The 23,292-nt window shown below is 43.4% G+C and overlaps 1 protein-coding gene across 7 annotated transcripts in view; it reads right to left on the bottom strand.

Moving 5' to 3' along the window:
• Positions 1 to 23,292, bottom strand: part of LOC109520362 (adhesion G protein-coupled receptor L3) — a 105,852-nt gene that overhangs the window by 39,530 nt on the left and 43,030 nt on the right. For all 7 annotated transcript variants that reach the window (XM_019877526.1, XM_019877527.1, XM_019877521.1 and 4 more), the window contains 6 exons: positions 19,987 to 20,001; positions 17,636 to 18,436; positions 7,473 to 7,820; positions 5,581 to 5,684; positions 4,085 to 4,270; positions 3,304 to 3,342 (listed from right to left, as the gene is read on the bottom strand). In XM_019877526.1, the coding sequence (XP_019733085.1) occupies positions 3,304 to 3,342; positions 4,085 to 4,270; positions 5,581 to 5,684; positions 7,473 to 7,820; positions 17,636 to 18,436; positions 19,987 to 20,001 (1,493 nt within the window). The remainder of the gene's footprint in view (positions 1 to 3,303; positions 3,343 to 4,084; positions 4,271 to 5,580; positions 5,685 to 7,472; positions 7,821 to 17,635; positions 18,437 to 19,986; positions 20,002 to 23,292) is intronic.

Genomic DNA, 23,292 nt, shown 5'->3' with positions numbered 1-23,292 from the left:
CCCCCACACCCCCACCACCACCACCACGGCAGGATCCTCACACTCGATTTCTCTCAGTGACGGGGATTGAAAGGATGACAAAACAAGGGAGGGTAAACTTAGACATCGCGTGAGCCTCGTTTTGACCTGTTCTCCTTTACGGAGTTGCTTTGCGAGAGAGGCTGTCTGGTTTGTTGCCATGGCAACAATGGAAACGCTATCGTCCCGACGACGTGCCGGTGTGCCGTCAATGCAGGTGTCATTAAGGTCAGGTTACAACATATTGCTGTCTCGATCAATGCGATGAATTTTATGGCGAATTAGACTATTTCACCGCCGTGCTTCGATCATATGCAATGATGGAAATCAAATCTCTTTTAGTGCTGTGGTGAGGGTGACACAATGTCTCACTGAGGGGTGGCCATACGATTAAGGTAGGTAGCCACACGTGCGGGCATGCGTGTGCTCCTTCGCAAGCTCGCACCCACCCCAACCCCCCTTTCTGTGACGGAGAAATCATTGTTGATCATCCCATCCGCAGTTAAGCTTTCATGAAATCAAATTCATGACGTGTGATGCTGAATGATGAACAATATGTCCCTGTCACTAGCTTTGGGGGCAGAATTATTTTCAAAGGTCCACTCAAAATGGCCAAAATTAATTTTAAAGTGGCTGCTTCAAACTAAAGTGGCAGACTTCCAGCTCATGTTACATCATAGGTCCTTGAGATTTTTTTTTTTTTTTGTGTGGGTCTTGCCAATTTCTCCATGTGAGACAAATAAAGGTTTTCTTATTCTTATTCTTATCATGATAGACACACTTACTTGAGTTCATGTTGCTAAGTGAAACTGGCTCTGGGGCTGAACTTTTTTTAATGCCCCAAATTACTTTAATATGACCACTTGAAACTGAAATCGCCGACCTGATGTTTGTTTTACTGCGTGGGCCCTTTTTTTGTGGATCTAGTAACGCAAATGCCAACTAAATTGGCTGTTGCTACGCAAAAATGGCTTTGCGGGCTTCACAAAAGGTGATTTATTTGGCCCGCGACGAAGAAACGAAGCAGTGATGAGGAAAAAAAAAACGCTGGAGGAGCTTCATGTGGACTGATCGCCACGCCTCTCATGTGAATATCTTCATTAATGTACTGGATAACGAGTCTATGTTAATGGAGTGTAAAATCCACAGTCAAATAAATATGTTATGAACGGTGACGCCATACCGAAGGGAGGGAAGAAAAAAAAAAAGTCCTACTTTTAAGACTCCGATTAATCAGGCAGAACTCTCGCACTGCAGGCCAGATGAGCTTTCTGTTTACGAGGATATCTTCATCTTCCGACAAATTGAGTTGCGGGAGGTGCGGGGGGAGACGCTCTTTTATCATCGAGCCTCCCTGGAAGGTCACGCCGCCCCGCCGTGACACTCCCCCTGGTCATCCTCGCCAACAAAGGTGTCGCTTTAATGAGGGGCTTCAAAATCCTCCCTGGGTCCTACAAAGTCACACTCGCTTGGTTCCTACTAAGGCATGAGATGTTTTTCATCTTCTGTGGCGGAATTTGCCTGCAGCCTCAACTTCCCGTCAAGCCGACTAAACGGAAGAAAGCTTTCGGAGGTGCTCGCTAAAACATGGACGGACGTAATCGCCGTAATTGGACACCATTAATATATCCTCCGGGCGCCATTTTTACCGCGTTTGCTAGCAATCAAAAGGGCGCTTTCCCGCACAACACGGTGAGGTGATCATTATGTGCTCTGTTGTCAAAGCGTCATGTTCACTGGGATTAAATTGGCTGTGATACACGGCCTGAGAAATCACACGCAGCGTTCAACGACTGGAAATGTTTTAAAATTCAACCCCTGAAGCCAGCTTCACTCAGCTGCATGGAATTTGGTAGGCATTTCTATTATGAGGAGACCTTCCAAAAAAAGCCTCAAAGATCCAGCTCAGAGAACATAAACAGAATGTCTGCCATTTTGATTCAAAGCGGCCATTTTAGGGTCATTTCCAGGGGGGGCCCTTCCGACATGAATTTGGAGAATGGAGCTTTGATGAGGGCGGCAACGGTGGTCGACTGTTGAGCACGTACGCCTCACAGTACAGCGATCCGCCTACTGCTCAAAGACGGGTGAGATCGTCGCCGGCACACGCGCGACCCTCATGAAGGTAAGGGGTTTCGGATAATGGGAGCTTTGATGGATGGGTGGAGCTTGGTTGACTCTTGATCGAGCAAAATTCAAACCCCAAATCTCATGTTGCTGAGTAAGACTGGCTGTACTTGTCTATCATGAGTAGACCCACAAAGCGGCAAAGTTTGATGGCTCGCTATCGATCAAAAAACTCTAAAAACAAAATTGAGACCCCAGAGCCACATTCACTTAGCTACGTGAAATATGGTTGGCATGTCTTGAAAACAAAAACCGTTTGATTCAAAGCAGCTACACAAACCCTACCAAAGACGACTAAGACAGATAAACTGTAGTTTTGTTTTCATGATTTATGAGCACAACTTTAACCACGATCGACTAACTTTTCATGGTTCCTAAAAAAGAAAAAAAAAAGAATGATGACAGCAAAAATGTCACCCGGAGGGAACAAATCACACTCTGCCAGAGGCCTTGCAAAGTAGCTGAGTGTTGCGATCGAGGCGGCTTCCCAAAATTGGGACACTCATTCATTATGTATCAGGACCAATCATAACATGCCAGGACCTTAGCTGACTTTGGCCTTGTCTTACTTACTGAAGTTGTCCATTTGGTTTTGGTGGCTAAAAGCTTTCCGTTGGGTGAATAGATCAATGGAGTTCAATCAAATTCGACAGAAATCAACTTGAAATCAAAACGAAATTGGAACGGGAATTCAAAGGACTGTTCCAGGCATCCAAAGCAAATTTATAATGTTGCGAGCTACACGTACAACAATCTGTCAGGAACGAGACGACAACGTATTACAAATTACTTCCTGGCAAAAGTAACGAGAGCAGCGATTCCCGACGACTACGTCACGAGAGATCATCCGATACATGTATGGTCGTAAAATACAATTTACATGCCACAAATCAGGAACGATTGTTCATCGATCGATGCCGGTCATGAATGGCAAAAGGCAGAACTATTAAATGAGCTTCCATTAGAGGGCAGAATGTACAATTGACTTTTGTATCCACCTTTTGCCTTTCACACAACAGAAAGCTTTTACACACGTAAATTCATACTTCATCATTTCTTTATACTCTAGATGACACCGAACAAGCATTGGAAGAGCGTGAGGGTGAAATTGATCAATGGCACGGATGAAAAAGGAAAGGAAGAAAAAAATCCACATACCTGCACGTAAAAACGGCACGAGCGCTCTCTCTTCTGCAACTGTCAACCAGACAAAAAGGCAATTGTAAGCAGAAGAAGGCAAGTATGTCGGGGCTAGAGGAAGAAATTCATCACTACGTGTCATGCCGCAACTGGAGTAACTTCACAGACCAAGTCCAAGTTGCCAGCCAGACACCCCACTGACTTACACTCACAACTCTTGAGGCGCGAGTGTTTCTATCCCCTAAATAGGTTTGCCAATGAAATGTCCAGTGCATAAATCCAAGCCATTCAAAAGCCAATCGACTTTTTGGGCTGTTTGCTCATCATTACATTAGCAACAGAGGAAAAATGAGACTTGATCAGAAAAGGGTGTTATAAAAATTCTCGTTCCCGCCTCCCTCTTACACCGATGCTAAAAATCTCAATGGGGACATCTGCGTCTGGAGTCCGGAACAGGTGTTGTTCTGAGTGAAGCCAATTAACGGCGGACAATTTGAATTTCACTGCCGATCGCAATTTGCTTTTGGCCGCTCAGCAGCTACGCAGGAATTATGGCTGGGCTCTACGACCAATCAATGCAGGAGATAAACGGGCCGCAATGGCGAGCGTGGACCGAGGATAGGATCACTTCACCGCTGCTTCTGAGGTGAATACCAATGAAGGCGGCGATGAACAGAGCCGATCTTCATAAGGAGGATGCCCTTTGTCATCAATGGGGCAATGGAATTGATCTCGCACCAGCTGCGGCATTGTCAGCGATGCGAACCGCCACACGATCAGACATTGAGAGTCGGAATACCTTGTTGAGGCTCCGCGCCGCGCTGTCCTTCCCACCCGGCGTGAGGTTGCGTAGCTGGACGTCGAGGAGATCCACCAGCTGCACCATGGCCCTCACCGTGAACGTGATGTCCCCCGCCTGCAGGTTGCTCTTGGTCTGCTCGGCCAGCTCCCGGGCGATCACCGCCGCCGTCTCGCCCACTTTCAGCTGAAACGGCAAGCGGCGGAACAAATGAGCGATGATGGCGGGCAAGCTCGCCTTGGCTTCCCACCTGCGGCAAATGAACGGCCTATTGCCTCGCGGCAGCTGCGGATGACGAATGGCGACACACAAAACGCAAATGAATGCTGTTTAGCCTTTGCGTTGAGCGGAGTCGCCGCTTCCGTAAACTCGGTTAATGCCGCGTGTACACTGGGGGCAATATCGCACGCAATTATGGAATTGCAAACTATTAGTGAGGGATCTCCCTTGATGGTGTTATGCCTTTATGAAAGTAATATACAAAAATGTTGCCGCCCCAGGGAGGAAGGGGCTATAAGACCAACGGTTTCTCGGTGCTTCTATGCATTTTAAATTTACCGACATCTGCTTTGAGTGAGCTCAAGGATTAGGGCGGATTCTGCACCTTTATTAAGTCACCCACTGGCAGCCATTTTCAAAGCAGAGTTCCTCTTATTGCTTACCGTTTCGGAGCATTTTAACTGAACTTTCATGACCCACAAAATATTGTTTTCCGTGACAGCAAAGGCGGCAAAGGTACTCTTTCTCCAGTTTTTTTTTATTTTTTTTTTAGTTCTTTAGTAGTCAGCACTAGAACTCTCAATTCAACTCCGCTTTACTGATGGAACCCTTTAAAAACAACCGCAGCTGCATACAAAGTGCTGTAAAATAAAAAAAAATGACATCTAAAAACCAAGGCGGTTCAAACCAATTAATAACAGAACACTTCACACAATAAAACACGAAAACAATGTCAAGCTTAGTCGAAAAGCCGACGCATAAAAATGTGTTGAGACGGGTTTTAAAGATGAGAAGCGAGGGGCCTTGCCTAATGTTTGCTTGAAGGTCATTTCACCTAACACACTGGTCTCGTGTTTCTTTTCATTAAAACAAAAATTGTTTTCCAGGCTTTTTAATGAAAAGAAACACGTTAAGCCCAAGAGCTGTTTCTTCAACATTTGGTCTCATACTTTTTGTGTTTTTTGATACGTTTGGAATATTCCGAGCATTGTTGCGTTGCCTCTGGTTAGATTGGGTAAGTGTACCTAATGTTCTGCCTTGCGGGACCCCCGTATACCGACCTAGCCATATTTGATTCAGCAATAGGGTGATAATGATCAAGTGTGATCATTTGGCCCACTCTGACGCTACCACATCCCTGCAGCTAATCAATAACATTAAATGGAGAAAAAGTGAGAAAATCTTAAGGTCCTCGGAGTATCTTTGATTTGCATGGTGCATTTTTTTTTTTTTTTTTTTTTTAAGGGGGCCAACAGGACTTGAGGGTGTTTGGATACCTTCTGGCTGATGATGTTGACCCAGGGGGACGTGCAGTTGGTGAAGTTGGGCCCCTGAGGGTCCCAGTAGCCCTCAGGACCCACGCACGAGTAGGAGGCCACGCCTGAGAGAAGAAGGCATAACAAAACCCTCATCAAACCCCCGGCACTTGAGACAAGAGATTTTGGAGTGCACGAAAGAAACACAGAAGAGAAGAGAAACAAGAGAAAGAGGAAAAGGAGAGAGACAAAAAAGGAGCCAATTAATAGATGAGAAAATGAAACCATAAAGAAAAAAAAAGAAAAGAGAAAAGAGGAGACAACTCAAAAAGAGAAAGAATAGAGTGGAGGAAAAGAAAGAAGAGCAAAAGAAGGAAGAGACAAAACAGAAGAGAAAAAAGGAAGAGAAAAATAACTTGGGAAGCCACAGTGCTGTCATCAGAAAAGAGACGAGTGAAGAGAAGAGAAATGGGCAAAAGGAAAAAGAAAGAAAAGAAAACAAGAGAACTGCAATGTGGAAACAAAAACCAGCAAATAAAGAAAAAAAAAAAGAAACAAAAAAACCACTTAGAAAGAGCAAAGAAAGTCGAACAACAGCAAGAGGGAAAAGAAAAAGAAATTCCGAGCCGTAACGCTGTCTATGAAAAAAGAAGTCAAAAGGACAGAAAAATTAAAAAGAGCAAAGACCAGCAAGGAAGAAAAGGAAAAGGCGAGGAAATAAACAGAGAAGAAATTGAAAAACAAAAAGTCAATATAATTTAAAACATCTAAAAACAAGTGAAAATAAAGAAAAGGAGATTAAAAATTAACATCCAACAAACAAAAAGAAAATAAGTAAGGATCAATTATAGCGCTACAACATTCATCTTGTCTACTTCTGGTTCAATTAGGTTTAAGCTTTCTTTTTTTCCCCCAGACAATGGTCCTTTTTTTTTTTTTTTTGTGAACCGAAAGATCAATTATGAACTAACCAAGTCATGCAAATGCATCACAGTTTTAACTGCTTGCACATCAATAAATTCAAATGACAAAGTAAAACAGGAAGAAGAAAACAAAGCAAGCCGAGTCTTGTGTGTCCTTGTTCGTACTTGGCCGCTCCGGGCTCGGCTGCTCGACTCAGATGAGGCGCACCAACCCATCCATTTTGATTGACATATAATTTCCTTGCCCTGTCCACCTTAGACAGACTTATGTTTGATGGCTTCATGAGATAAGAGAGAGAGTGTGTGTGTGTGTGTGTGTGTGTGTGTGTGTGTGTGTGTGTGTGTGTGTGTGTGTGTGCGTGTGTGTGTGTGTGTGTGTGTGTGTGTGTCGTCTGGTCGTCTGGAGAAAAACCTGCGGGGGGACAATATGGCCTTGGCTCCTTTCTCAGTATGTTGGGACACGGCGACCCTCTGCCCCTCCCTGTTATCATGGATGCGACTGTCGTATTCTCACTTTTTGGAGCCACATGACCTGACTGACATTGAGACATTGTTTTTTAAAGTTTACCTTGGATGAAATTGGTCTTACTTCAACATGCAGATGCATATCGTGCGACGTGCCCAGGAAAACAACCGCACTTACGCTTGACTAACGCCGTGGCATCCGCGACTGACTAACTAGCCAGCTGACAAGCTCACTCGCTAACATTTTCCTCAAATTCATGATGAATTACGAGCGGTCAGACAATGTCTGAGAACTACAATTTTCTTAACTGACATCACCGCATCAGACCCCACTAGCTAGCTAGATAACAATTAGCTAAATGTTATCTTGAATTCCGAAGAATTAGCCGAACAAGTGCTCAAGTTATGTGCTGACCATCACCGTAGCATGTGCTAGCTAGCTTTTGTTTCAGTACAAGCCATATATTATCATCCAGTATATTTCTATATATTTAGATGATGTGTATAGGAGAAAACAAACATCACCTATGGTCCCAGGAGGACAGGGCATCTTGGCAACCACTCCCTGTCCAGTCTTGGGCCAAGAAATGTCGAACATGACCAGAGGATTACAGTACTCCACCCTGACGTTGGGAAGCCTGGAGGAAGGTGGCAACCGTTCGTCGTCTCCCGTACCCAGGCGTCCCACTGGCGTTTGGGCCCGCGGGGGGCCCGGTGCACCCGTTGAAGAGGTGGTGGTAGTGGTGGTGACCAATTTGTTGGTGCCCGTCCGGGCTGCTGTGAAGGTGACGGTGGTGGTGGTGGTGGGACGAGTGGTGGTCCTCGTGGTGGTGGTTGTCGTGTCCATATAGACCATTACGGAGGATGAAGTCTCTGGATTGGGATTTGGGGTTGGGGTGGGGTCAAAATCATGTATTTACACACCATAGACATTAAGTATACTTGGACATCACCGTGAGTGGTTCATATCTTGGAAATGGCAGATCTACCCTGCAAATGTATGCAACTCAATTGACTGAGCTTCAAAACTGCGACAACGTGCGCAAAGTTAATGCCTCCCATTCTTGAATATATTTGGAAAACAGACACAAAACTTTCATGGGTGCTGTGTTCCAGTGCAAACCTCCGAAGAGACTTTCTCCGGCTTCCCTCGTGAACATCTACAACTGAGTTTAGTGTTTTCATTAGAGGTAGTGCTGGATGCTTTGTCAAGAACAGATCTGGTTTTGGGAAAACTTACCATGGATACCCAAAAAAATAAATAAATAAATGTACAATGCGTTGGAGCATTGATTCTCAGACTGTATTTTGAACAGTCTCAAGAAGGGGCGTGAAAAACTGTTGCAAAAGCGGCAAATGAATGCGACAACTCCACCCATCACTCCACTTTGCCACATCCAACATGGCGGCGACATTGACAATCCAATTCAGCGCTCAAGGCGGGGTCGACCGATATATAATATGACGCGTGAGCCGAACTGGTGGGCTTTTCGCGGACCCCCACTGGCATAGCTAACACACTTCCAGCTGTGTTGTCAAAAGACATGTTGGAATGCTGCTATTTGCGGACCTCCAGACACGAGACAAAGCAGGACCCCAATTTCCCAGATGTGATGGCCACTCCAGGAGGTGCTGGCTAATGAGGTTGTTTACCTGAGACGAACTGCCATCCTGGTAAATGCCGACAAATGTGCACAGGCACTGCAAACTCATCGAAACGTGTCTCAAAAAAAAAAAATGCAGTGCAGCTGATCATGGACTTGATTACATAATGTTGTACTATGAATTCATTCGTATCTGCATCGCTGATATACTGATGTAATTTAAAAAAAGCAATCTTTAATGCTAATGACAACACATAACACCACAGTTGGGCTCACAAGTAGCACGTAGCAGCTAACGAGTGTCGTATTAGCTTCAGATATGTTCGTCAACATCTCTCGAATGAAGAGCTTCCGTTCACATTGAAGATGAAATTCTACCAGCCGAGCAAGATTCACCCGAGCATTGCACATGCCGAGCAAACATAAAAGGAACCCACAAACACAAAGAAGCTCCATCATCCCACAGGGAGTTTGACAGTCCCACCCATCACTAGGACGTTAATAAAAAAGCCCAAACATTTAACATCGTGGACGACATCAGCGCGCAGATTCCACAAGCATCTATCTCGCTGGCGAGTGCGCCCCCCACCTCCACCGTCTCTGCAATAAGTACATTATTCATGAATGGCCGTTGCGCATTTACATTTGAGGAGGAGTGATGACGACCTCAAACAGAGCGCATCCGGCTCTCGGTAAATAGCAGCGTCAATTTGGTCGTAATTGAAATGAGCCGGCGGCGCTCGCATACTGGAAATGGGTCATTGCAGAAATGGAGGACATTGAAATGAAATTTCAAAGAATCCATGCAGAAAATAGAGTGGGGAAAAAAATGCTTGATAATTAGAAATGTCCTGAGACAAAATGTAACCGGAGCTGTAGAAAATGTAAAATTGATAAATATAATTTAAAACACCGAATGGTTATTGGATTTGTTTCTTTTTAAGCTCCCTCTTGATGACCAACCTAAATCTCAAATTTAATGGATAAAATGATCTTAAATCAGCTTTTATGGGGAGAGGGGGTGATTTTGTTGGTATGCTGTCTTTGTAATTCCTAAAACAAATTCTGATGTATGTATTAAATCACAATTATGCTCTGAACTTGTGTCTCTCAATATACAAGCAGCCTTCTGGCTAAAACCTTTTTAGCCATCGAAAGGATGAGGGGGGGGAAAAAAAAAGAGTGACTCAGCAGAAATGACATAATCAAGATGCAGCATTTGCATTGAACACGGTGACAGCAAAGCAAAGTGCTCACTTCTATGATTCATATTTGTTTCGCCGTCATGCAGCGTGTACCTCAAGGTAACACGACCCCGTCGCCCCGGTGATATCAAAGTTTTTCTTTTTAACTTTTTTATTTATCTGTAAATCAGGAACAGGGTTGCACCAAACGCAGCAAAATGTACATAACGATGACTCAAATAGCAAATAAAAAAGGCCACTATTGATGGCTGACTTGTTCACCTGAGGTCAGTGAAGGCAACAAGTGCTGAGAAACCGGAGGTGGTTTCATGAGCCGCTTGGGATCGGGGAATTCAAGTATTGGAGCGGATGCAGGATGGACAGATTGTATCACTTCAAAAAATGCCATCACAATTTAAAAAAGTCAAACATCATGCAGGAATCACCCCCCCCCCAAAAAAAAAATAATGATATGTTACTGTGGAGTCATGGAGCCATGATGATGATGATGATGGCATGTGTTATTATTGCACTGATTTCTACTTAATTCGGCATATTACCATCAAAAAAGTGCAACACAAAGATGTGCAAATAAGCAATAGTCATTAAGAACAAGAGTAATCAATCAGCTAGTTGGCATTAAGTAAATAAATGGAAATTAGAATAAATGAAACCGGAAGCCGTTTTGTCCTTCTCGTAGAAGCCCGAAAACGACGAGGGCATAAGCTGAAACTCATTTTGGGGGTGGATGATATATAATAGCGTTTGCTTTGCTGAAGATCTATTTATTGTCGACGAACATGAGCCCTTATCATTAAGTAGAGATTCAACAAGACATTGGCATGCCCCCCCCCCCCAACTCCCCAAATTCTTGTTATTCTCGCTTGGCAATGGCATTGACACATTGTTGTTTATTTATGAATAGTGCTATGAAAATGGGTGTATCAAAAATGGCAGCTCTATTCCTTAATGCATCACAAGAAAATCAAAGAAAATATACACTTAAAGGATTCTGCACGTTCTTCCCAGAGGGGAATGGGGAAAAATTGAAATGTGAATTTTGCAATAATCATGACAAAGTTAAGCTCGACCAGGCTCCACAATGGAGTTTGGATAAAAAGGCTCCACATGCTGGCTAATTGTGTCATTGAGAGTCCTCTGATCATTTCTACTTTGCTTTAACGGCAACATTTAAAAGAACAATAATTAAAAAAAAAAAAAAAACAACACACAAATAAATGAGCTTCATCACCCGCCCCCACACGGAGCTTTGCACTTCATTTCAAAGCGAGATAATTAGCCCCGCCGCTCGCGATCCCAAGCCCCTTGGCTCGTGCAATTAGATAAGCCGGCTCCACTCGGCTCTGGGAGCAAGAGGAGGCATTACCAAACGGATCCGCTACGTGTGACTCGTCGAAAGTTTCGCAGATCAAACGAGGCCCGAAAAGGGCTTTCGGGCTAGTGAGAAATTAAGACGGGGAAAGTGACTTTTTCCAGTCTTGTGCCGAACCCAATTACCCCCTCATTTGAGTATTGCAACCTTTATGCGTAGTTGCACCTGCAATCGACACTTTCAAACACACCGGAGAAGACTGGCTAGTCGATGTGTGATGTCATCCATTAACCTTTTCTATTTATTTATTTATTTTGCTTTTCCCTGTTGAACGTCTGCATAAGGCGATCTCGGTTTCTATTTTTTCACTTGGCTCGCACTCCAAAGTTAGAAGAGCAGAGATCCACAATGGTAATAAAATCCATCGTGCTGTTTCCCTGGACATTTTTAAGGAACTCTTCAAGCACCATCTGTTCACCAATGCATACTGTGTATTTGGGAAACAGCAAAACACACACACACACACACACACACACACACACACACACACACACACACACACACACACAGATTTTTAATTACTACTTCAAATTCCATTAAGCAGCCTTTGCTCCCATGAAAGATGCTATAGCCATACACTGTAACCCAAACATACTGCTCAATTCAAATTGGACCTGTTTTGGCATTTGATAGCACCTAAATACCCTAACATGGCGTTCTTTCACGATGACATCTGATGGCTAATGTTACCCAAAATGTTTATATTTGTTTAATTAATATTGTTCTTCTGAATGGGTGCTATGACTTTTCTGGACACTGAGGCTTTTCCAGGTCCTATTTTAAGCATCCTCTCTCCACCACCTGTAAATCTCAATAGGGTATGACAACCTATTGAGTATAGAAAGGATAGATACGCTAGTTTTAAGATATTGCTGGTGTTTAAGTTAACTTGCCCTGTCCTCGTGTCGCGATAAACAACAATGAGGAGCAGGGAGTGCGTAAAAGACACAGAACGTCCAAAGTATGGAATCAGTTTACAGTCGTTTTACATTTAAAAAGTGCAATGTGCCGACTGTAAAGCAGAACTGACTTGCGGAAAAAGCACATCTGTGAGCCAACGCAATTACGCAAAAATTGAGAGCTAATGTAATGTAGCCTACCGCCCCTAGTTAGAACGAGTTGTAGCCTCTCCACATGTGGTCAAGGACAGACGGAGCCACTGGTGCACTTTCAATTGCTTTGTTGAACAAACGGTAACAAAATGAACACTTGAGCACATTCATCCGCGAGCTGCCGATGGCCACAACAGACGGCAAGTCAGTGTCTAACCGGAGCGAAAGACAGCCAACTCGACACTCTCATTCGCTGACACCCACGTCACTCACCAGGCTCCACTTTTGAAGACCACACGCTTTCAAAATCACAGTACTGCAGTGTACTACCTAACCAAAAATAATACCTGCACCCCACATGCATAATTTGTATCGGTAGTGCACAAAATACAGTTTGATGCAATTACTTGCAGAGTTGACAAATTAAAAGGGACATATAATTGTTCTAAAATATATTCAACAGCCCGAGCCCTAAAGGAAGATCAGTCAAGAGGTTGCAAAGATTTTCACGGCACGGCCTGTGGATCACTGCGCTTCGTCAGCGCGCAATCAGACTGCCCTGATGCCAAGCGTATAGATTATTGTTATTATTTCATTGCGTTGCTATCCATCAGTTGCCACACAGGCGGCAGCTCAATTATGCAGCCAGACATCCGGTAATGCTCCGATATCATCTAACATGATGAGAGCCATAATGGAGGGGAGCCATGCATTGTTTGCCAATTAATTTCTCATTCCCGAGCTCTCGTCCCGGGACTTGAGAGGGCATTTAATGGAGGTCAGGCGGCGAGGGAGAGAAGAGCGCGCAGCTGCCGCACGAGCATGACAAATCGTAGCGATTCCTAGATACCGAACCCTCTTGTGGTGAGAGCGTTGTTTCATGTACGTTGTGGTTTCTATGTAGATAGAATGGGAATTAAAGTGAAAGCGTATATTGGGGGCATGGTGTTTATAGAGGTGGAGGCCAAACCTAATTTAGTACTCATTCTAAATATCATGAACGTATTTCCTCATATATGGGCCAGGGATGTTCATTTAGTCATCTTCTACTCGGGGCAAGGTGTTTATTGAGGCGGATGCCTTTATTTGGGCCAACAAAGTTGCAATATCTTTGCAAAAACACAGCATTAAGATGTTCTCATATAGTGCCCAAGAGAGATTTATTTAGTCAGCTTTAAGGAGGGGCAAAATGTATGTTAGGGGTGAGGTATTAATTTAGGTGGAGGTCCTTTATTTATACAGAGAGTAGATGTCCCCATATAGGGGGATGTTTATAGACTCAACCTCATGGCGGGCGAGGGTTCGAAAAGATAAGGAGTTTATTGATGTCAAAGCAATGATTAATACAAGCTTAATTGTACTAAAATATTATTTTATTTATATTTAGTGTCCCGGGGTGGTGTATTCACTCCAATGCAGGTGGAACTATTAGTGGTGAGGAGCTATTCAGGGCAAGGCATTTAATAAGGTGGATGTCTTTATTTCTGTGAAAATGTGTTTTTTTTTTTATTCTATTCTGCCCTCATATAGTAACTACAGTTAGGGCAAACCTTCTATTCGGGGTGAGTTGTCAATTGAGTGTGATGCCTTTATTTATAGGAACAGATTTATATACTACAAAAATATAGTTTTTGATACTATTTTACAAATATAGTCTGATATGTTTTCATATAGAGGCTAGGGGTATTTATATGCCCAACTGCAGTGAGAACCAGGCATTTATTACGGGCGAGGCATGAATGTGATGTGCAAATGAGCGAGTAGCCTACATCGCTAAGCCCTAAAACCAAAACAAGAGGCCTCCACTGGCATCAGCTCTTTATTGATGTTTCAATAAAAAAATATAAAAAAAATGTAGTCGCGTGGGTGGGCGTGTGGGGGCCACTCTTGAGGGTCTGCAACGACGGAACCCACCGAACAACATCAGAGCACTCGAGTCGCGCGCCGATTATCTCTCAAACACGCTCTTGCCAAGACCCGCGTTTATCGCTTAGACGCTCTTAATCAGTTTAGTGGGCACCCGAGCCAAAACATGGAGTGTTTCGGGCACGCTTTCCCCTCCAAGAGCCTGCGGGGCACGGCGTCTGGCGTGAGGCCGCTGCCAGATGGCAACATGTGGCAAACGTACAAAAAAGGCCAGACAGTGAATGAATCTCTGACACGGACTGTATGCAACCATCTTGGACCCGCACGTTGGGTCGCATATTGGCCAAACAGCTTTGGGATTCATTCAGAAATATACCAAGAGCTCCCAAAATGGGCCGAGTTATTCAAGACGTCTTATGCAACAGAAATGAAAAGTCAACAGAAGATTAGAAACAATACAGAGTCACAAAAGGATCCAATGCATGCGCGGTCACGTGTACTTTGTACATGTCATGAGATGAATGTGAATTATGCCTCGGGCCACTTACGCTGGGCAACCGCAAATTTGAATCAAAGATGGCTTCCTGTGTCCCGAAATGGATTCCACCATGCCTTGTCAAAAAATTCCCCTGAACTCTGAATTCATAAACTCATAATTCATAACTCTATGGCTAGATTACATATTATTAGTAGTAGTAGTAGGAGTAGTAGTAGTAGTGGTACTAGTAGTAGTGGTACTCGTAGTATGAAAAGCTGATGTGAGAAAAATAAACAAGGGCAGATTTGCAAAAAAAAAAAAAATCGAAAAAACTTGACTTCGATCTGTGATTTGAAAATGTAGGAAAAATTTGTTGGCCAGTATTATTAATAATAATGACTGCAAAGCGTAGCCCAGTATCACAGTCTGGTGGTATGATAACCGTGAGCAAAAACAGAGCATTTTTACCGTGCTATGGATGGTAGGAATATCGATTAATCAATCAATCCTTAGAAATGAAGTGACATCGCACATGCTCGCATGGGCATGAAAATAAGTCGATTTATCTCACCGAATCGATATCAGAACGAATGATCTATCCCAGCCGTCTTTGGGCAGGAGGCGGGGGGGACACCCTGAACCGCTTGACAGCCAATCGCAGGGTACACAGAGACGAACAACCATCCGTGCTCACAGTCACACCTAAGGACAATTTTGAGTGTTGCATTAACCTGCCATGCATGTTTTGGCATGTGGGAGGAAACCGGAGTACCCGGAGAAAACCCACGCATCAGGCCACCCCTGAATCGCAACATGAGGAATCAAAATCCAATCAAATCGTGAGGTTCTTCCAATACCCAGCCCTACTTTTTTGCAATAGAACGACATCTAAAAAGAATTCAAAGTGCCCACCAATATGACATTGTATGCTTGAAATAGTTCCGCTCGCCTGTTTTTGACGCTAACTGCCACCTTACACGCTAGAAATACGCAAAGAGGGCAAGACGCAATCCACAAAATTAAAAAAGTTGCAGAAAAGCAGTGTTCTATAAATAAGTGGTGGCTTTCCACCCCCCATGATATCCCAGCAGATTAAAAAGCATCCATTTATTGTGCGCTAAATAACTGGCTGCTGTAAAAATATTACACTGAACCAATAAAAGTCAGTAAAAGCTATAATATGTGAAAGACGAGGACAGAGGGAAACAATAAAATAACAAAATAAAAGGTTTTTGTTACTGCTCTTTAACGACTCTGCCAAAGTAACTTCATAAGGCATTTTTCTTGCTCTTGCATATTTACAACACAACAGAAATGTTGATGCACACTGGCCCTCGGAATTCAATTCACATTCAAATGTTCCCGCAGTCCAAATACACTGGAGCTCGTTCCCGATTTACAGGGTAGCTCGCGCACTAAAAACGTGCTATAATGGATTCATTGTCACATTGAAAGGTCAGGGGGGAATCTTTCCTAGAATATTACCCGTTCTGTTTACGGCGATAAGGTGAGGATTCAGCTTCAGGTTAAAATGGGGTTTGGTTTTTGGTGTGGGTTTAGGATTGGGTTAGAATCGGATTATGGTTTAGGGTTAAGATAAAATAAGGGTTCAATTTGGGGGTTGGTTTTATTTTAGGTTGGGTTATGGTTAAGGTAAAGGTTTAGTGCTTCAGAATGACAACTGCAAAAAAATAATAATAATTAGAATAATCTTTGTGTGACATATGAGAAAATCAACACCTCCCTCAAATAGACGCTCAGGCCAACAAAAGTGTGTCCATTTTGTTCTCGGCAAGAAAATGTGACGTTAACATGCATGGTCAGGAAGATGATGAAGCAGCTGCTTTATGACTCTGGAGGGGTGTTTTTTTTCATGTACTCTCCCGATTTTTTGTTACCCCCGCATTTCAATTTGTGCTCCATCTGTCCACGAGCAGTGACGTTTTACTACCGCTATTCATGCCGCTCGTATGGAGGGCCGGCGATTTTGCACAGCGACTCGTATCCAATAAAAGGAGAAACACACAAGCTCCCTCTTATTAAGCACAACAAATTATATTACGGCCGGCTGTGTGTCGGCCAAAGCAAACGCCCTGTTAGCGCGGTCACAGAATATATGAATTGATTATCGCAGTAGGACGTCGTGCATCAGGGAGAGGGGAAAAAAAATCTGTCGGAGGGAGCTCGAAAGCAGCAGGTAGCGAAATGATCGACGAGAGGAGCATTTTTTTTTTTTTTAAAAAAAGGCCCCACTGTTCTGTTTACGAGCAACCCATTCAAGATGGTGTTTTTGTGCGTGGATATGTCAATTTGACAGTTACAAAATTGGAATACTAACAATGGAAGGCACGCAGTGTTTTTGAAACGTGACGGCGGTTTCTGTGGGATGTGGTTTCTGTCCACAAAAACAAAAAAAAAAAAACAATTATGATCAACTTGAGATCATCTTAATTTCTTCAGTCAGTCAGTCGACAGAATGAACTACTTTTAGTATTGCTGGTTCGTGCATGGTGAGTCCCAAGCCTTCGTGAAGAAGCAATGTTGTGTCAGGAAGGGCGCCGAGCATAAAAACTGTGCCAAACAAATCACACAAGTGACCGCTGAAAGGACAAGACGAAAGTCGTGACAAAGTTATTTGTCGTTATCTTTGCGGCGGCATTCTATGCTGAACCACAATCTGAACTCGATTGCGAACCAAAACAGCAGCACAGCAATCAAATATTCCTGAAAATGAAGTGTGGAGAGTCACTGTACAATATTGTGGTACCTCTACTTACGAACGTCTCTTTGTACGAAATTTTGAAGTTACGAAATGTCTCAACAGGAAAATATTGCCTCTTGTTACGAAAGAAATTTCAAGATACGAAAAGTAAAAATACAGCCTGTGCTGCTACTTGCAGCTCCGAATTTCCTGAACGCAACATATTACACATTGGAACGAATTAGGGCATTTAGATGGAAAACGCGTCTCTATTTACAACATTCTCTCGTTAAGAAATTTCTTCCAGAACCAATTAATTTCATAAGTAGAGGTACCACCGTATTGTGTCCAAGCTTTTTTCCCTATGAGCTTGGCCCCACAGTGAGACAAAATTCCAAAAGTAGACTTACCGAGGCGGTTGTCCAGCACGCCGAAGTCTAGGGAGTACTTGACCACGTGGTAATTGTTCCAAACGTAAAGCAGATTGTCTCTGGGATTATAATCCACGGCAGCGATGTATTGATAGGAGTTGGGAAACGGGATGTCAAGGAAGCCGTCTTTGCTCAGCTCCGTGTTGTAGATGTAGTCGATCTTGTTCCCCGTGGCCTCGTTGTCGTCGTCCTCGTACACCGACTTGACAACGTAGAGGACCCCGCAGATCATGAAGGCGTTGGACGCCGAGCGTTTGTCGTACGCCGTGTCCCACGTGCCCTCGACGCGCAACGTGTACGGGTTGAGCTGGCTGATGACCATGCGGCCGTTGTTCTGCTCGGTGGCGTAAATGACCCACAGGCCGTTCTCGTCCACCGCCAGGTCAATGTCGGATTTCCCACCCCAGCGGTACGGCGAGGTGTCGTGGTAGTTGGCGTTGGCGATGATGGCCTCGCCGCTCTTGATGCGAGTCCGCAGGTCGAACTTGACGATGTTGCGCGTGCGCTCCTTGTTGAAGAACAGCGCGCCGTCGTACACCACGAAGCCCGTGCCGTCCACACGGTGCGGGAGCTTATAGGTCGTCGTCGGCCTACCGGCGACAAAATCCTCCTTCGAGGAGTATTCTGTCAACGTGTCTGTGCGGTAGGGCGTCCACGGCATGTAGTAGATCTTATCGGAGGCCTGGAGGGGGTCCTTGCACCACGCTCCGGACTGGTGATCCGATTCGAAGAGGTGCTCGCTCTGGAATACCCTGCGCAGAAGCCCTGGGCACAGGAATACTGAGGAGCCAAAATCGGGGAAAAACAAGTACGGAGTTACATTGGCAGGTAACGGTAGCGGGATCACCTATTCACCCAACCACCCGTCCATATTCTTTTGCGGCGGGTATCAAAACATTTTGGCGCCGGCGCCAGGGATGAATTTTTTAGGAACCCTCATAAATCTTGCAACAGTTAAACATACTGTAACTACCATGTGCACCACTGGACGAGTGGGTCTGGCTTCCAATCTCTGCTTCGGTGGTTCTCAAATTCGGACGCCTCGACTTCATTTGCATACATGTTAATTCAGCACTATAGGCAACCAACAGACACATTGTGGGATGGACAAAATCATCTTTGAAGGACCCTCTGGAAAAACGGTGATCCCCCTAAGTAACAGGTGTTAAACTGAAGGCCCGGGGGCCGTATCTGGCCCACCACATCATTTTATGTGGCCCCGAAAGCAAATCAAACATGTCAACTTCTACAATGATTGCTAAAATCTGTATTAAAATTTCAACTTCTCGTATATAATAAGAGAGATACTGTCAGCATTTTCTTGTTGCCAAACCCTTTTGTGCAGGAACTTAATAGTTCAATCAATCATTATCCTTGACTTCTTGATATGGTTTCACAATCATAACGGATCCTTCCAAGGGAAATGGTAACTATAATGTGGCCCGCAACAAAAATGAGTTTGACGCCGCCGCCCTAAGTAGTGATTCCCTTTGCTAAAACTAAGATCCAAGTATTAGATTGTATGTCATTATGATCCAAATACCAACAGTTTGGCGGCTTTCCCATCCTGTCACACTCCCATGTGCTGTGAAAATAATCGATTTTCAACACTTGCTGATGTTTTATGTGACACTGTTATTTGATGTGAAATGTTCTGTAAAGCACTTTGTTACAGCTGAAGCTGTTGTGAAAGCGCAAAAGAAATAAGATGTATCGTCCAGTGTTCTACTTTTGCCATCTCCAGGAGTTGAACTCGTCCTACAGATTTTGTTCAAGCCACAATTCATTAGTTGCCCGGGGGACTTATTCAATTTGACACATTTCGGGCTGCTTTGTAAAGAAAGAGGCGAGGGCCCTTTAAGAAAACACACACCGTAAGACGGATCTGGAACGATAGCACACAATGATGCCATTCATAGGAATTTTGTTTACCCGCTATGTGCTTCTTTCAAGCCGTTTCTGCTGATAAGGGATGAATATGGCGACTATGATCTGTCTCCGCTATTGATTAGCGAGTCCCTGAAGGTTATAGCCATCATCATGTTAGGGCTATAATCAAAAAAATGCTGACAGCTTATTGGACAAGCTATTGATCACCCTTATAAAGCTGTAGCTTTAATAGTATGCAGCTGATAAGGTTGAGCTCAGATAAGCAGTCGGCGGATTTGCCCCGTGAATGGCATTTTTTTTTTCATGCACACCACCAACGCACAATGAAATCCCAGATGTAATAAAATCAAAATAAATACATAAATAAAATGAATCCCATCACCATGCGCCAAGAGTTGGAGAGAGGTGAAAAAACAAGACAATTGTTGGCATTTAGTTACCTTTTTGCTCCACTTCTACATGTCGGCATGAAAAGGGAAAGAGAGAAAAAAAAGACAGGAATAAAGATTAATGAAGTCATCGTCAAGAGTCATCCACAAAAAAAAACGGGCTGTAAGAGCAGAAGAAATGGCCCAAAAAAAATGAAAGACCTTTCACATATTTTCAAAGCAACTCGTTTCATTCATTTTAAACAGTTTTTCTGTAACATTCCAACATGACTTTTGTAATTTTACAACGGGTAGGCTAATCATTTGGGTTAAAAAAAAAAAAAAAAAGGTAAAATAAGTATTGCTATATTGTGGAATTTCGATCCAGTCGGGAGTGTCCTTTGAAATATTTGATACTTCAAACACCTGTTGTGATTTTTCACATCCGGCTCCTTGTTACACAGCACAGCAAATTGTGGAAATAGAAATGAAAGATTGGACAGTTTAACAAGTTATGAGAGGATCCGGAAATTGCGCTTAAAAGCTGAACATATCTCAGTTTTGTTTTGTTTTCTGAACAGAGTATATATGATATGGCATATGCTTTCATTTAACATTTTGAGTGAACCGAAGAAAGTGAGATAATGCATCCAGTTGATGTATGCGGACTTACTATAAGTGCCGTCTCCTTTCTTCTTGAGATACGACAACGGGCCTGAGAGCGTCGACGCTATCGCGTTCGCAGTACAGATTTCTGGGTGAATAATTAACGCTTGCCAATTTCACACCCACGACGGCGAAGACGTCAGAGCAGCATCATTAGCGGCTAATAGAGATTCATGGCAGGAAGGGCGGCCATAGTTCTTTTCTCTGAAGCGACGAGCGGCGAAGGCCTTAACGCCGTCCCATCAGCTTTTTAATTAATGACGTCGATTACGGCGCTTTGAATAGCATGCGCCTTAAGGATGAGGATGATGCCATCCTCGCTGGATTCTCATCTCCATCTCAGCGGCCTTCTTATACTTTTTCAGCTCTTCGTCTGCTTTCTTTGTGTATTGCGCTTGCATTTTCTCAATGGCTCTACTCTGCTGCTCTCTCATAACCTTGACAATGCAGGATGCCGCTCTGACAATTTGGCACTCACCCAGCCCCGGAACCCACGCTGGGGCCCGGGAAGAAGAACCAAGGGCAGTCCAAATTAAAAAAGCATTTGTGCGCGGTGGAATGTCAACCGGTGCAAAAAAACATAAATTCATTCCAAACGCTTCCAAAAGGCTTCAGTGGACGGATGCAAATTCTGCTGTTGTCTTCCAAAGATGAGAAAAGGGTCAGAAATACTTATAAATTTCTCTTAAAATGTTTTGGGATCATAGTTTAGGGAAAGTTCGAACTATTAGGACGGGCTAGTGCATGGGCGTCATTAGGCCTATTTTAGGGAGGCTTCAGCCTCCCTAAAAATGTCTTTAGCCCCCCTAAATAATTTCATTGCATTATTTAAAAAAAAGTATTATTTATTTTTCCTGTACTTTTGCTAATATATTGCATCAAATTCAATGTAATGTGGCCATTTTAAATAATATTTCGATAACCTGCCATTATTGTAATATTAATCTCCCAGGATTCCTGAACGCAACAGGTGTTGCGTTAGCATTTGACGTGTCTGTCACCATCTCCACATCAAATGCTAACGCAACAACTGACAGTTCATTGCCGAAAGTCAGGTTGAGTCGACAGCATGGATATTCAACAGTTTTTTAGAAAGGTAAATTAAGTATTCAATGCATCCATGCTGGTAAAACTAGTGACTATAGTCCACAAAAATATCTCCAGAAACAGCAGAAACTGCACTGTAACAAGTGTTCACTTTTGGATAAATTAAGGTGGTGCTTCATAAAAATTAAGCAACATTTTATTATTAAATACCTAAATAATCATGACACCAACTCTTTGAGGCAACACCTATTGAGATTTTGGCCTAAATAAAATAAATAAATAAATATAAAATAACTAAATTTATTTATTTGATAGGAATCAGGCTAAAGACGGGGCTCTGCTGGACAGGTGAGTCTATCAGATCTCAAGGCTAATTTTACTTGCAAGGCTGTTCCCAAAATGCAATCGGAGCTTACAGTAAGTATTGAGCAGCAAACTTGTGTTTTTCCAAAGTGATGAAGCTTTTGCATCTCATTGTACTAACTTAAATTGCATATCACGGCAGACATCTCAAAATACATAGTCTTCTGGGGGCTAAGCATATATTAATACATTTTGGTAGAGAGTAATATAGGCCTACTGTCATATAGGTTATGTCATCGGGCAACTTTCTAATTCCCTTGAACAACCAAGATGGCACTTTTGAACTCTTTATAATTTCTATTATCTAGTCCAGTTAAAGTCCAGGGGAGGAAGCCCCATCATAGTAAAGAGGATACTAATGTGATGTGTGTAGTTCTTCATAGCCTCTTCATTTTGCTCTCAAAGTGCACGGAATTGATGGATTTTGAACAGAATGTTGAAAAAAATTCTCCCGGGGGGCATGCCCCCGGACCCTCCTAAAGGGGCTGTGTTCCCCTTGGGGCTAAGCCCCCCTTGTTCTTGAAACCTAGTGACGCCCCTGGGCTAGTGTAAAACATATATATACACACACACACACACACACACATATATGGAGGGAGGGAGTCGTTTAATGGCAAATTACTGTACCCTAGGGCTGTGCGTGAATCTGTGGTGACTCAAACTGATAAGTGAATTTGCCGTTACAACCCAATTCTGAATTTGAATTTGAGTGAGAATGAATCAGCATTCGTCTCACAGGAATATTAGAATGGTAATGCCACATCATACGCAGCAAAATTCAGAAATGTTTGTACATGTATGGGAATGTTTAGCCGGCTATTAAGCATTTTATGAAACTGTTAAACAATCAGTCAATAAATCCCATTCAGGCAGTGTGTCAACGTTACTTCCCTATTGGCCTCTGACACCATCTTAGCAAAAAAGGGAGTTCGCAAACATGGGCGCTGGACTGGGGAGACGAATCCTCCCAGGTTAGCTTAGCGCTAGCTAGCTGGTATCACAGAACACAAATGGATTTCAAACTTCAAACATAGTGAAACAACACCCTGGTGTCTGCCACGAGCTAGTGTATGAGGAGGGATCGTGGAGGTTAAAGTAAAGTACTGTAAACTAAAAAGGAAAACCTTTCGGTATGTTGGCATGACGGCCACATACAGTATTGGTTTTTACAATTTTATTTTTTTTAGTGAATATGATGCTTGGAAAAGTGCTTTGAACAGCATATGGCGTCGATAAAGCGCAATATAAGTACACTTCATTTTCCATGATCGTCAAATTGGATCTTAATTTGGGGTGGGGGGG

The sequence above is a fragment of the Hippocampus comes genome, unplaced genomic scaffold (genome assembly GCF_001891065.2).
Source record: "Hippocampus comes isolate QL1 unplaced genomic scaffold, H_comes_QL1_v1.1 scaffold143, whole genome shotgun sequence".
Lineage (NCBI taxonomy): Eukaryota > Metazoa > Chordata > Actinopteri > Syngnathiformes > Syngnathidae > Hippocampus > Hippocampus comes.
The sequence above is the reverse complement of the archived record's forward strand: the minus strand, read 5'-3'. Positions and strand labels throughout refer to the sequence as shown.